The 14,213-nt window shown below is 41.3% G+C and overlaps 1 protein-coding gene across 6 annotated transcripts in view; it reads right to left on the bottom strand.

The window, feature by feature from the left end:
- Positions 1 to 9,533: 9,533 nt before the first annotated feature.
- The window catches only part of C1H21orf91 (chromosome 1 C21orf91 homolog), a 38,618-nt gene continuing 33,938 nt past the window's right edge, over positions 9,534 to 14,213 (bottom strand). For 5 of the 6 annotated variants that reach the window (XM_039504366.1, XM_039504368.1, XM_039504369.1 and 2 more), the window contains 2 exons: positions 10,992 to 11,054; positions 9,534 to 10,454 (listed from right to left, as the gene is read on the bottom strand). In XM_039504366.1, coding sequence (XP_039360300.1) covers positions 10,294 to 10,454; positions 10,992 to 11,054 — 224 coding nt within the window. In that variant the 3' untranslated portion in view covers positions 9,534 to 10,293. The remainder of the gene's footprint in view (positions 10,455 to 10,991; positions 11,055 to 14,213) is intronic. The other variant, XR_005589387.1, reaches the window with a different exon arrangement.

Below are 14,213 nucleotides of genomic sequence, written 5' to 3'. Positions count from 1 at the left end.
TAGGTTGACTGTGACAAGCTACCTCAAGTTAAAACCTCTAAAGTGCCTTGTCTCCATTAGGATTTCACATCAAAATAGCTGTTTTGGGGTAAAAACACACTGTGCATTGAAGACAAAGCCTAACTGTTAAAGGCAGAGAGCGCTCTATTGGACTGTAGCTGAAGCCTCTTTTTTCCAGCTGTTACTACTGCATGTGGCAGCTCAGCACCTGCAGAATTGTAGTTGCCCTTTCTCTCTGGTTTTGGTTACGCAATAGGAATCAGAATTATGCACTAGGAGACAGTCTCAAGTTCCAGCACTAAGAGTTGGTCAAAAAAACAGGAACATTTTACACACACAAATTCACATGCGCTTTAAAAAATTTTTTTTTGACCAGCTCCACTCTGACTCCCCAGTAACACAGTCTCTATAGAAATGCAAAAGCATCTTTTGATGTCACTTATAAAATAAGTGGCCCCTATACCATTTGGGCTGAGCTTGAACTGCTGGTTGATCACATGTTGTCACATGCTCATGTGCAGCTTTGATTCTGCAGTATGACTGCTCAGCTATTTTAAAGCCTTTGCTTTTCAAATAGCTGTGGGCATGTGACTTTCACAGAGCTTGTCCATTACTCTTAGGGCTGACACTGTCAGCAGCCTAGAACAGTGGAAACTGACAAGCCAGGAATATTCTTGGCTGTTGAGGATCAGGATAGAATCTCTGCTCCAGCAGGCCAAGCAGGAATTTTGTTGATGGCTGCAGCAGCTACTGGGAAGGCTCAGCCACAGCCATCTCCTGTTAGATGACGTGGTTATCATTAAACCAATGAAATGGTCAGTCTTTGCTTATATTAGGGCATTTCCCAGATGCCATTGGGAGGATTCAGACCTGCAGATCCAACAACATTGGTAGGGCTATTACCAAACTCCTCTAACTCTGGGGATTTTGCATTTTCCAAGGTTAAGTACTAATTCAAATTTACACTGCTTTCCCCCATTGAAAAAGACTTGGAAATTACCACCATCATTCCTAAGGCCCATCAGTGAAGCACTTAACCACACGCAGAACTTTAAGCAATGGGGCTGCTCATGTGCTTAAAGTTGCTCACAGGCTTGACTGTTTTGCTAGATTAAAGCATAAGGAAAGATGTGCTCAGTATTAGTCTCTGAAACCATCTTGGCAAGGAAGCTTTGTGTGTTTTATTGCAGAGTCACTGCACAGCTATAAACACAGTAAATTGCACTCCATGCTATTTTCATTTCAAAGTGTGAACATATTGGAATTTGAATTCTAATTAAAATAGCTACTGGAGTCCCATAAACTGCTAGGGAAGAAATGCTAACACTGACTTTTAGTGAAAATCTGATGGTCCGTGCTAGACTTATTTTTTTAGCCTGAACAGGTTAGCATGAAAGGTGGGAAAATTGACACTCTTCCCCAATAATTTCTTCTTTCCTTAGAAGGAGGATTAAGAAATAGTCTTATTTTATAAGCTGGTATTTGCCTTTACAGTTTACTCATTTTTGTGCTGCATCAGAGAGCTGGAGAAACATTTTAAAGTGAAATCATTACAGGGAGTGCTATTCTGCACAGGAATTTGTACCAAGCAAGAGTTACTAAAAGTCGAAGTTTGGCAAATTGCATCAACTCCTGGTCCACTGAAATTCCAGTTTAGCCACTGCCAATATAATACACTATTTAGTGCTTTGTAACATGAATTTGCTTTGACTACATATCCTTTTAGGTAACAATCGCATATTAGTTGTGCTCCGGAAAAGACAGCAATACCAAGAATCATTAGAAATACTGGCTCTATATGCTCTAATTGGGGCACCCTCCCCCTCCCCCTTCCCCAGGCCCTTTAAGGCATCAAAAACATTGAACTGGGTGTTAGTCTTGTGTCTAAGGTCTCTCCCGCCCTCCTCCAAACATTTGGCCAAAAAAGGGAGGAGAGTGGCAAGTATTGAAATATTTTCCAATAGAGTACATCATTTAATAAAGAGAGGTTAGAAAGATCTTCACCAACTTGCTGTATTTTCAAGCATGCTTGCACATGTATCTCACATTGTTAATATATAGGTGCACACACCTCCACTCACGCAAATGTGTTGGTAAGAGCCATGTGTTAAATTACAGAGTCCATAACCAATACAAATGTAGCAGATGGCTCCAAAACTTATAGCACCACCTGCCTCTGCTCACTAATCTGTGTCCATGGGGCCTTCTTCCAGCATTCCACCCCACCTTTTAAAATAACAGCAATAATGAACTATTATTCCTTTTAAACCTTCTTTTGTTAAAAAAAAATGGTACAAGAGCTTTAAGGCTGCATGGTTAAACACTCAAACGTTAGCAAATGTAAAAGTTAAGATCATACACTACACTAACTCTTCCCCTTTGTGTCTATGAACTGAGGACATTGCCTTTAATGATATGATCACATGCTATTGCAGATGAAGCGTCGTCATTTTTCTACAACCTGAGATGCATGAGTGACATCTTGCAATTTTTATTCTTGTATATTTACACAGATTTCATTATAATAGTCCAGTGTATCCCTGCTGATAGATTTTTAAAGTAATTTCACATTAGGATATATAGTACCTTCAACTATGAACTAATATACATGCTCTCACCAATTAGCAGCACTGCCTTCCCTTTTTATTAAAGTCTCATTGCAAATTTTGTGGCCTGAAGCTCCTTAGACAGCAGGGAGCTTATTATTGACAACTGTTGGTGAACAGGGAGAAGCCTGCTTAAGAGCTCCAGGTGTACAGACTACATAGGTGAAGGGGATCTCTGCTGACATCTGTTGGTGAGCAAATGATTGAAAGGGCCAGGCCTTATTTGCATTTCTGTTATGTGACAATTTGGGGCATTTTGGTCAAAATTCTGTTAACTTTTTAAGTTTGGGGAACTAGAACATTATTATCCCTGTTGTGTAATGAAAGGGCATGAGACCTGCATCAACTGTGCAGGGGGAGAGGGGTCACCTTGACCAAAATGTCAATCTGGTATGGTTGGGTAGTAGTGGGTTTGCTCCTGCTTTGTGATAAACTGGATTTCTACTGGTAAAGACTTGATCCTATATGCCACTGCGCTCTGCCTGAAGGGTACACAGAGGTGTTTTCATGAACATGAGGTGGGTAATAGTGAAGAGGCATTTTTTGCTGAATTTGCAAAGGGTAGCAGCTGAGCTCTGGTTTGGGTTCCATGCCCAGCAATCATAGCTGTAATCACTTCAGCTGGGCTAGGACCAGACAGCACTTCTGGTTGGGGCTGCAGATGGATCTACCTGGAGTCTCCTAAGGCTGGAAAAGAAACAGCGAGTGGCATTGCAGCAGTGGCTATTTCAGAAACATATTGACTTATTGGACACTTACAGCATGAGCGGAGGACTGAGTTTAAAACTGTTGTCTAGACCAGTGGTTCTCAAAGCCGATCCGCTGCCTGTTCAGGGAAAGCCCCTGGTGGGCTGGGCCAGTTTGTTTACCTGCTGCGTCTGCAGGTTTGGTCCCCCGCTCCAGGCCAATGGGGGCTGCGGGAAGTGGTGCGGGCCGAGGGATGTGCTGGCCACCCTTCCCATAGCCCCCATTGATGATTCTGAACAGTGTTCCTTCTAATGTATGTCCAGGTGCACATAACAAAATTCATGTGGTGGGGGTGGGGCTGAGGGGTTTGGAGTGCGGGAGGGGGTGCAGGGCCAGGGCAGAGGGTTGGGGTGTGGGGGGATGAGGATTGTGGCTGGGGGTGCAGGCTCTGGGATGGGGCTGGGGATGAGGGGTTTGGGGTGTGGGATGGGGTTCAGAGCTCAGTCAGAGGGCTAGGGTGGGGGGAGGAGGTGGGCTTTGGGGTGCAGGATGCACTGGGGCTGCGGTGGGGAAAGAGGATTCTCTACAGCCCTCTCGCTGCAGATTGGGGCCGGGGGAGGGGCACCTCTCTCTGCTGCAGCCCTGCGCCCCTGTGCAGGGCTTAATAGGCAGCTGCATGGCCATGCAGCGATTCTGAACCCCAAGCAAGGGGTTGGCTATAAGAATGATACTCTCCTCAATTCAAAGCTGTCAAAACCTGATCCCCTCTTGGCAGAGTATCCTGGAGTGTGCTCCTCCTCGCTTCTTCACATGATACGTTGTAGTTTGGTATTGTCAGTAAATATGTGAACAACTAAGCCCCTGATATGGACCTGAATGGCTCCAAGCACCAGCACGTTGATATGCAGAGAGACCTTCTGCTCCAACCACAGACCCTGGTCTTTCAGCAAATCTCCCCAGCCCATCACAAAAGCATTACAGTGGCACAGCTGCATCAGTGCAGTGTGGACATGCCCAAAGAAGAAAATGCTGAGCAATGTGTTCCTATTCCCCTTTGTTGCCAAAGACTGGCCACTTGACAGATGAGTGCCTGTTAGTTTTGATGACAGCTGGCTAGAGCTGTCAGTTTGTGCTTTGAGAAACACATTGTACTTATAAATGGAAATTATGTTCATAACTCTTAATATGCATTTCATACATACATTACACAAGAATATTAATGATCAGTGTGGTGGTAGTTTTTGAAGGATACGTCACAAGGCATACCTTGCACAAGCATTATTACAATATGTAGAGTGTGAATACAGCAGTGCTTTCATATGAATCTAATTGTTTTTGGTAATGGGGAAAACAGGATTACAAAACATGAGATTAAGGCCTGGTCTACACTGGGGGGGGGTGTGTCGAACTAAGTTACGCAAGTTCAGCTAAACTGAACTAACTAAGTAGCTGAACTCAAACTACCTTAGTTCGAACTACTCACCCGTCCAGACGCCACGGGATCGAAGTCCGCGGCTCCCCCGTCGACTCCGCCACCGCCGTTTGCGGTGGTGGAGTTCCGGAGTCGATGGGAGCGCGTTTGGAGTTCGAACTATCGCATCTAGATTAGACACGATAGTTCGAACGCCGAGAAGTCGAACTCTACGCGTCGACCCGGCAGGTAAGTATAGACCTACCCTAAGACAGACCAGACCTGCAAATAAGCATTCAAGCTATATATAGGCTCATGGCTTCTTTCTAGTCCTTGCTGGATTCAGCACTGTGGTGATGAATTACAAGAAGGTAAAATCAATGAAACTGTTGTCTACTTACTGTGTGTGGTGCACCTACCACAATGGGATCCATCTCTGGGCTGCTGCAGTACAAAACAAAGCAGCATCTTCATTTTGAACTGCAGTGAATTTAATCTGCCTGGAAGACCTGGCATCTTCTGGCCACACACCATTAGTCCCTCTTTCAGCTCTCACTTAGATTTTTAACTGTTAAATATGTGTACATTTGAATAATGATAGTCTCAGCTTTTTAAATGTTGATTTTGTAAGACTTTACTAAGACAAATGCATTATTGGTGCAACATGGAGTGAATAGAAGCATATACAGCCCACAAGCAATGAACATAAACTGGAATTTTTAAAAATGTAATTAAATAAAAATTACTTCCAGTTTTGATGAAACTGACATGTTTGGTTCTTACAGTGATCTAATTTTGATGACCGTCTGTGACACTTTCTAAGCACAAATTTTATATGTTTAAGACTTTCCCTTTGGGGAGGAAACAATATGGTCTCTCCTCAATTTTATGCAATAAGAGCCTAGAATGGGTGCCTTTGCAGGCAACTACAGGTGCAGTTGCATTGAACTATGACCTGTACCAGTCCAGAAGCATCAAATACCTGACCAAAATATATGTGTGTGTCCTTTTTTGCTTCCCTCTCTGCCGAGAGCCAACATGGATCAGTGGGGGCCGCTTTGATTTTTGTAAAAAGTGTTTGGGGGGTGACCACTGCAGTCTAAAGATAATTTTTATTAGTGAGACATAATTGTTGGTTGAAGTTCATTTCTTTAACCTCTCATATTGCTCTATTCCACCATAGGGTGTGTTTGTGTGAAACTTATTGCCAGTCCTTTTTTTTGGTTCATGACATCTGTATTAGCTCTTGGGCAGGGTTCATTAGAACGGCATACAGCATAGCTGCCCACCTAGAGGAAATAAACAGTATAATACTCTACTAAGTTTGAGAAGGCCTGGTACTTCAGAAAGTGCAAGTACTTCCAAGTTGAATTCTGAGCAGAGCAGATGATGGATTTGAATATTTGCAGTGTAGTTGGATAGCAGTAAAGGGTGCGGTTTTTGTCCTTTATTAATTAGCTATATATTATACTGCATTCCATTTAGTTTTACTACATTAACAAGCTCATCCAAAGCAACTCTGCTGAAGACTATTTCAGCAGCTAGGCCCACATGCTCAAAGATAGTAAGGCACCTAACTCCCATTGAACTCAATGGGCATTCAGTGCCTAAATACCTTTGAGGCTCTAGGACGGGTTAGGTAACCTATGGCACAGGTGCCAAAGGCAGCACGCGAGGTTATTTTCAGTGTCGCTCACACTTAATTTAATTTTAATTTAAAATGACACTTCTTAAACATTTTAAAAACCTTATTTACTTTACATACAACAATAGTTGAGTTATATATTATAGACTTAGAGAAAGAGACCATCTAAAAATGTTAAAATAAATTACTGGCATGCAAAACCTTAAAGTAGAGTAAATAAATGAAGACTTGGCACACCACTTCTGAAAGGTTGCCGACCCCTGCTCTAGGACCTAGCAATTACGCTACCAGATGTTCCTCTGAGTGGTATGATATTGCAGTTGGATTGATTTAATAAAGCTGTCCTGGTTTAGGTATAACAACCTGCAGCAAGAATCTTTGCATCGCTATTTATCAGTGAAATGAGCCAGTAACTTATACTGTTGATGGGTGGCCAAGATACACAGCCTCATCAAGGAATTCATTAAAGGCTTCCATATGGACTGTGTGTTGCGTGGGGAAGGGCATCTGCTTTGTATAATTCTGAATAAAAAATATGGAATTATTAATGTCCTCTGTTGTTGTATGTATTTTTGTGCATTATTATATAGTAAGTATGTTATCAGTGAATTTTTAGTTTCAGCTTCTATAGGAGGAAGTTACTTACCCTTACTCCCTGGACTCCAATCATCTTGTTTAAGGTAAAATACAGTTTGATCTCTCCTTTCTACCAGGATTTTGTCAGGAGTGGGTTCTATGCCATAGCCTTAGTCTAAATTTGTTTCTTAGGAAGAGTTTGTTAGCTATTTTCTATAGTACTGTGGTTGATGAGGTTGCAAGACCATTAGTTTTGTGAAAGGTCTTCAGCTCATTGGTGAAATCCACAAAGGTGGTATTGATCAGGAGTGAGATGTTAAGTTCCATGCCTCTGTATGAGCCCGAGCAGGGAGAGGTTCAGCTCGTACATTCACCTGGTTTTGCAGCTGAGTGCCCTAACCATCAGACTATCAAGTAGTTTTCTTTCATACGCTGACCCTCTGCATATTTAAAGTGACAATATCCCTGTAACCTAACACCACTCATCTGAGAAGTGGGAGACAGATGAGAGAATTGGGTCTCCTAACATTTCTGGAGACTACCCTAACTCCTGGGTTAAAGGTTATGGGGGAGGCCTCTTTCTTCCCACTCCCTGGCATTTTGAATAAAGTTAAGGTTGTTTTGCCACTTTTCTTGCAGGAAAGGGTTTAGGGCTGTGAATCCCAAGCACTTAAGTCCTAATGAGGGACAGAGCTTAGGACATACCCCTCTTAACACTGCCTGCTGTTGCCAGAGCAGGAAGTCATCTACAATAGCCTTTTGTGGATCTCATTCTCAGGCACCTATGTCTCCCCACATATTGCATAGGGAACCTGTGCACCCATCTCTGGGTTTGTGAATACAAATTAGGTGTTGCAACACTTAGCCCTTTAGAGTACAGATATGCAATGGCACGGTGTGATTGCAGCTTGAACTGACACAGCCGAGCTAGCTTGGGTCCCAGCAGTGAAGTTGCCTTAGTGTAGGCTTGCCCTGCAAGCCCTTACACAGGGTTCCAGGTTGGCTTGTACAGCTCACATAGCCACAGCTTCACTGAGCTGGGATCTAAGGTCGCTAGACTAAGAGCTTGCCCTCAGCTATGTCAACTCAACCTGTATAGACATATTCTAAATAGAGGCCAGAGCTCTCCTCCACCTGCTGTGAATAGGATGGGGAGGCCACAACTGGTTAGCACTGTTAAGGATAACCGCTTACAGCATCAACAAGGGTACTAAGTGTGAGAGAGGACCAAAGAGGGCAACTAGAGTTAAGTTTTGGGCAGGTGTGGGTATCCTTCACCTATTAACAACCCACAAACTGGGCTATATGTTAGACTGCAGATTAAAAAGCTGCTTGGCTTCTCAAGCAGACAACTTTTCTATCTCTCAAGTACACAACTAGCACATACATCTCAGAAGGAGCAACAGCCTACTTTCATAGTGGTTATTAACTCCTCTTATATCTTCTCCATCTTGCTAGTGAAATATTTCAGACTGGTCCGTCTACATCAGGGATCAGCAACCTTTGGCACACAGCTCAGCAGGGTAAGCCCCCTGGCGGGCTGGGCTGGTTTGTTTACCTGCTGCATCCGCAGGTTCAGCCAATTGGGGCTCCCAATGGCCACGGTTCACCATCCCATTGGCCTGGAGTGGTGAACTGCGGCCACTGGGAGCCAACACAGCAGGTAAACAAACTGGCCCAGGCCACCAGGGGGCTTACCCTGACGAGCCACGGGCTGAAGGTTGCCAATCCCTGGTCTACATAAAAATCTAACAGCAAAACTACTGCTTTGATTTAGATGAAAGCATAGGCTAAACTGTTGAATTTAGTCTGCTCTAAAAGGGGAAATAACCAGAGACCTTTATAATACACTACTAAAAAATCCTCTTGCTCAACATCCTATTTATGTTTATAGTTATCTCGATATTACATTAAGGAGGTTTAAAGGTGGTCTTGTCTACAGCGAAGCCATAGTCTCTGGTAGTTTTAGATACTCATGGATTAGCTAATGCACCACTGTACTTCTAGGCCTCATTTTGCATGCAAGCCATGTGATATTACAGATCTTCCTCCCTTCAATCACAAAATACCCCAGTGACACTAAACAATTCATAAGTTCCTAATGTGTGGTGTTCAGAGGTCTTCACCTGTCAGAAAGGAACAACTGCAAAATCTGAACTACATGCGACAGTCACATTAGTATTCAAACCCTAGAAAACAATACTGCCCTTGAGTTTGTTCTGACAAGTATTTTCTCCCACCTCTCTCCTCCCCCCATGTAGATTACTTCTGACTATGAAAGCCAGCACCATGCCATCTTCAGTATGTGTGCATCAGTTTCATTTATTTCAGCTCTGGGAACAGTCTTTACTAGTAACTTTTGCTCATTCTGTTGCTACTGCAAAAAACAAAACAAACCACTCCATGTTTAGATGTCTCAGAAGAAAGGATCTAATATGTAACATTTAGGTAAAGAGCTGAGACTGTGCCTTTTTAATAGTGGTAAGCACAGTATTATTGGTGCTCCCAGCACTAGTTCCTCTTTACCAGGCTTAAGATACACAGCTATACTACAACCAAATCTCTTAAATTCCTAGTCTATTTAAAACACTAGTATTGAGACAGTTAATGAGGTATTTCAGGTTTATTTAGTTTCTTTGAAGCCATATACTTTTATTAAGCATTGAAAAATATTTCACACATACAAAATCAACTCCATACACTAAAACCATAATATGGAATTTCAAAAAAGAGGTGATGTGCTTAAGTTTATTCTACCAGAAGATACAATCCATGCCTGATGAAATCACCTTCTTGAATTATAAAGTTGCTAAAAAGTGATACACCATCACAATTTGTTTAATGGGAAATAAATTTGTCTTTAGAAAACAGGGTTTTTTTCAAACATCTGCATCATGAAAGATAACCATACACAAGGCATAAATGTTACACAGAATTATTCAAACATTTTATAAAGAGATTTGAAAAAGTACCTAAAATAGTAACTTTTGTTCAGTATAAAATTTCAATAATAAAATATTGCTCATAATAAATAAGGAATTTCATGAATACTGCTCTCCTTGTAAATCTCTCTTGGTCATTCTTTGTTATTGAACAAATATTTCTGTATCAGTAAGACATGACACCTGCTTCAGGGGACATTGCCAATTGTGCATGAAAAACTATGTCCAGAGTGAACAAAAACAGTAGATTTTAACATCGAAACACTTGCATGTGTTAGAATCCAAAAGCTGTTGCATACAAATTGTTTTATTTAAGTTTGAAGAAAAATTTTGTTCACCATTTCCCCAAAAGCTCTTAGAAGTCTGTGCAGCTTTATTTAATGGAACTGTTAAGGAAAGTTAATACTAGTAAGATCTTCATCCCATTTATATGGGGACATTTGATTTCATTCCTGCTCTTCCCACCTGTAGACATGGTAATTTGGAACAGTTCTTAAGCAGCTGCTCAATAGCAATGTGGCGGACGTTCAGTTCTGAGGCCAAAGAATCCTTTTCTTGCACTTCCCGAGTCAGCTCTTCAAAAACATCTGTAAGAAGGTTAATAGCTTAATTTAAGGGACAGTCAGATTTAAAAGCCATTACCTGAAAATGTAATGTTAAACTTGGTTTTGGAATACGCAGTGTGATATTTTACAGGTGCACAATGGAGAGCATGTGAACTGGGAAAACATTCAAATATTTTTAGCTACAATACTCCTTGGTAAACAACACCCCAGTAGATGTTAACATCTAAACACTTGCATTTGTTAAATAACCCCATTTAATGTATTTGTAATTTTACTTAAAGTTAAGCTAGATGAGCTTGTTAGTTTAAAATATAGTTTAAACTCTTTGCACAAATACCTGACGAGCAACTGAAGTAGCACATCTTCTATGAACTGTAACCTTTTATCAAGGGGTAAGTACATTATAAAATGTACAAGTGTCTTTCCTTTCTCTGCTCTGGAATTCAAGCTTATGTAGATTTCAAAACTTTATCAGTTAAGCAAGTGTAGAGTTTCATTTCAAATGACATTTTGTGCACTATAAAAAAAATCAGTAAGTATTTAAAAATGATCTCTCACCTTGGATTTGCTTGAGGAGTTTTTCATTCAGTTGCTCTACCTCTTCAGGAGTCATCATATTCACTGCAACATGAACAAAATCCATCAACACCACCAAAACCAGGGATAACAAAAAAGCATTTATGAACTTTCCCAATCCTCAAGATTTTTTATTTGTACCCTTTAATGATAATAGCTGTATTAATGTTGATTAGCAGCAATTTGTCATGTTTGAGATTTTTCTAGCATGAGAATTGCACTATTAAGACAAACATCTATTTCATACAAAACCACTTAGTTCAATGTTAAAAGTTGAAGAGTCAAACATTCAATGTTATGAAGGGCCAGAATTAAAGCTGCAAGAGTGGATATGCAGTTTTTAAACTACATGATCACATTAACCCCCTCCTCCCCCCCCCCCACACACACTTAGAAAAAACATAATTTTCATATTTTTAGGGGCCTCCACAATTAGATGGTGAGCATGAATAGGAAGTGCTATGAAGTTTGTGACCCCGCAGAAACTGCCTCTGGCCCCGCAGAAACTGCCTCTGGCCATGATTTCTTCAAGGTAGAAAGCCATGCTGGCCTATGATGTACACAAATAGCCCAATGGCAACATTTTTCAAACCGTCAGGAACTCAGAACAAAGTCATGTATTTCTTTCTCACAAGCACCTAAGACAAACCCTCTACCACCTTAGAGCCCTCTGAAGTGCCAGAAGGCTGTCAGTTTCCTATTATCTACCCAGCTTGCTTTTCAACTGCCAGTTCCATGATTATTTTTTCCATGTCTCTTCTTCCCTATGCAGCTTGACTGTCCTCAGGGAGAGAGCATTACAAATAAAGGGAAGGGTTTTCAAAAGTGCTCAGGGGTGCCAAACTCTGCTTCAACTGAAATCAATGGAAGGAGAGTGAGGCCAATGCTTGGTATCTGTCTGAAAAGAAAAAGAAAAAAAATCTCACAAGAAAGTGTTATGTTGTCACAAGTGCAGGGCAGGTTGGGTAGGGTCTGCTGCTGCTCAGATTTCAGAGGCAGCAGAGTGAAAGTGACAAACCTTGTCATTAGCACAGATGCCCATAGGGTGCTGCATAGCAGCAGCACCAGAGTTGCTTACTGCAGACTTATCACCACACTGCACCCATTTAAAAAAAAAAAAATTCTGGCACTTGTTTGAAATAAAGTCAAAGTTAAAATCAACCTCGGCTGAATTTAATTTGCCTGAGAAGATGACTGTTATGCATCATAAGAAGATTTTTTCTTGCCCCATTTTTAGTTACTGTCTTCTTCACAGTGCCCTGCCCACAAGGCCAAGTGAGGAGGCACGGGATATAGAAGGGACAGAGCAGGGCACACAGGGTTGCTGGTGTGTGTGTGTGTGTGGGGCGCACACAGACTGGGGTTTAGAAGGGCTAATGGCGGGAGGGGGCCACGGAGGTAATGAGCCAGAAGCTGAACAGGGGTGGGGGGTGCAGAGACAAACAGGGACAGGGTCAGATGTGCCTGACTAAATGGAAGAGGCTAGGGGGTCAAATAGGTCTGCATGGGGGAGGCTCCCTAAATCCTCCCTCCCCTGCAAAAAAACCTGTTCTATAATTCTCCCATCCACACCCAACCCCCACTCCTCCAGGTTCACTCTTTGGCTCCTTCCCAGCAATTACTTCCCTCTCTTTCAGCTCCTCTGTTACCCCTGACTCCCCCCCAGTCTTTGCACTGTGGGAAGTATTTTTCTGTATTGTAGTTTAAATGAATTAACAACTTTGAGTAATATGCCTAGTAAGAAATCTATTTGTCAAAACATTTCTTGAATCTTTTTGGTCTTCTCTATTGTTATTGACATACTTGCTGACAGGTATTTTGAAATAAACTACCAAAATAACTGAAACTGATTGTTATTATATTGTGTTATTTTGACAAATAAAATATTCAGAGTTTTAAAACACTGTGTGTAGAATTTTTAGGCACAGAATTTCCCCAGGAATAATTTTAAGAAACCTACTAGCCAGAAGCAGACAAGAGAGTCCCTAAATAGACTCCAGGTACAGCAATGTTATAGAAATCTAACTCTTTCCCAGTAGCTGGTAACAGGCTTCTCACATGGACCTTGCTAGTGGTATTTCAACAACCTCTCTCACCTCCCCATTTTTGTCTCTACCCTCTATGCTAGCAGCTGGAGTCCAATGGCTGGTAAGTTTTGTTAACATTTTCGAGCCCCCGTCTGTAACAGCCCAGTAATGCCCATAACAAACATACTGCAGAAAAAACTAGGAGAAAAGTTAGTTGAGTGACAGTATTCTAATGTAATCCATATCTGAAATAATAGTCAAAACAAACATACTGGCCAAGCAACCAGCATTTATAAATCCACAAAAAAAGAAATCTGTAGTAGGAGTGCTGACAGACTGAGCTATATTGCTACTATAAGGGCAGGTGACGCTCTGAGAACAGCATACTTCAATTTTGACAGACAGCTTTTTTTTTTTTTTTAAACAAAATGTTTAGATTTAATTACGTTAATATCTACTAAAGTGACACAATCAACATGCAACCTCAAAACAACTGGTGACTTACAAACCAACAGTAAATTTTGAGTATGGAAATTTTGTTGCAAATGGAAAATTAGATCTTTTAGTATTAATTTTCTTACAGTTTAAAGCCCTTTTAAGCCTCCTGCTACACAGAGCCATCAGGAAGTAAGCTATTTGTAACACAAGAACTGCTTCATACCTTTGGTTTTGTTTCAGCAGTAAGAGGTCAGACATGTAAGTCTCAGGATGACTAACTTCAGCCAGACTAACTCACAGCCCAGGTCAAGCTTTACATAATACCTTATTTGCTGTAAATTGTCAATTTGGTATTAAGTGAATCAGGATTCCAAAAAACAGGTAGGTCAAATCGATTATTGCCTGCTTTGAGATTTGTTGCTTCATTAGATATCAGCAATATGACACACTGCAACAGTTAGGATTATATACTGGAATCCATGTCTGAAATTCAGAACTTCATAAGCATGGTGCTTAATTTATTCATATTTAATACTGTGAAGAATACTTTCAGTTTTAAGGGGAAGGTTTTGTTTGGATTTCTTGGAGAGCAGTAGCCCAAAGAAACAGATACCATCTCTCCTTACAGCCAGACCTTGATATGAAGACACTTATCTGTGTCCCCTCCTTCCATTTTGAATTCTACCTCTGTCCTCTCCCTTTTGTTTCTTCAGTTCTCTTCCACACACTTAGCTAATCT

Source organism: Mauremys reevesii, linkage group 1 (genome assembly GCF_016161935.1).
Source record: "Mauremys reevesii isolate NIE-2019 linkage group 1, ASM1616193v1, whole genome shotgun sequence".
Classification (NCBI taxonomy): Eukaryota; Metazoa; Chordata; order Testudines; family Geoemydidae; genus Mauremys; species Mauremys reevesii.
The sequence above is the reverse complement of the archived record's forward strand: the minus strand, read 5'-3'. Positions and strand labels throughout refer to the sequence as shown.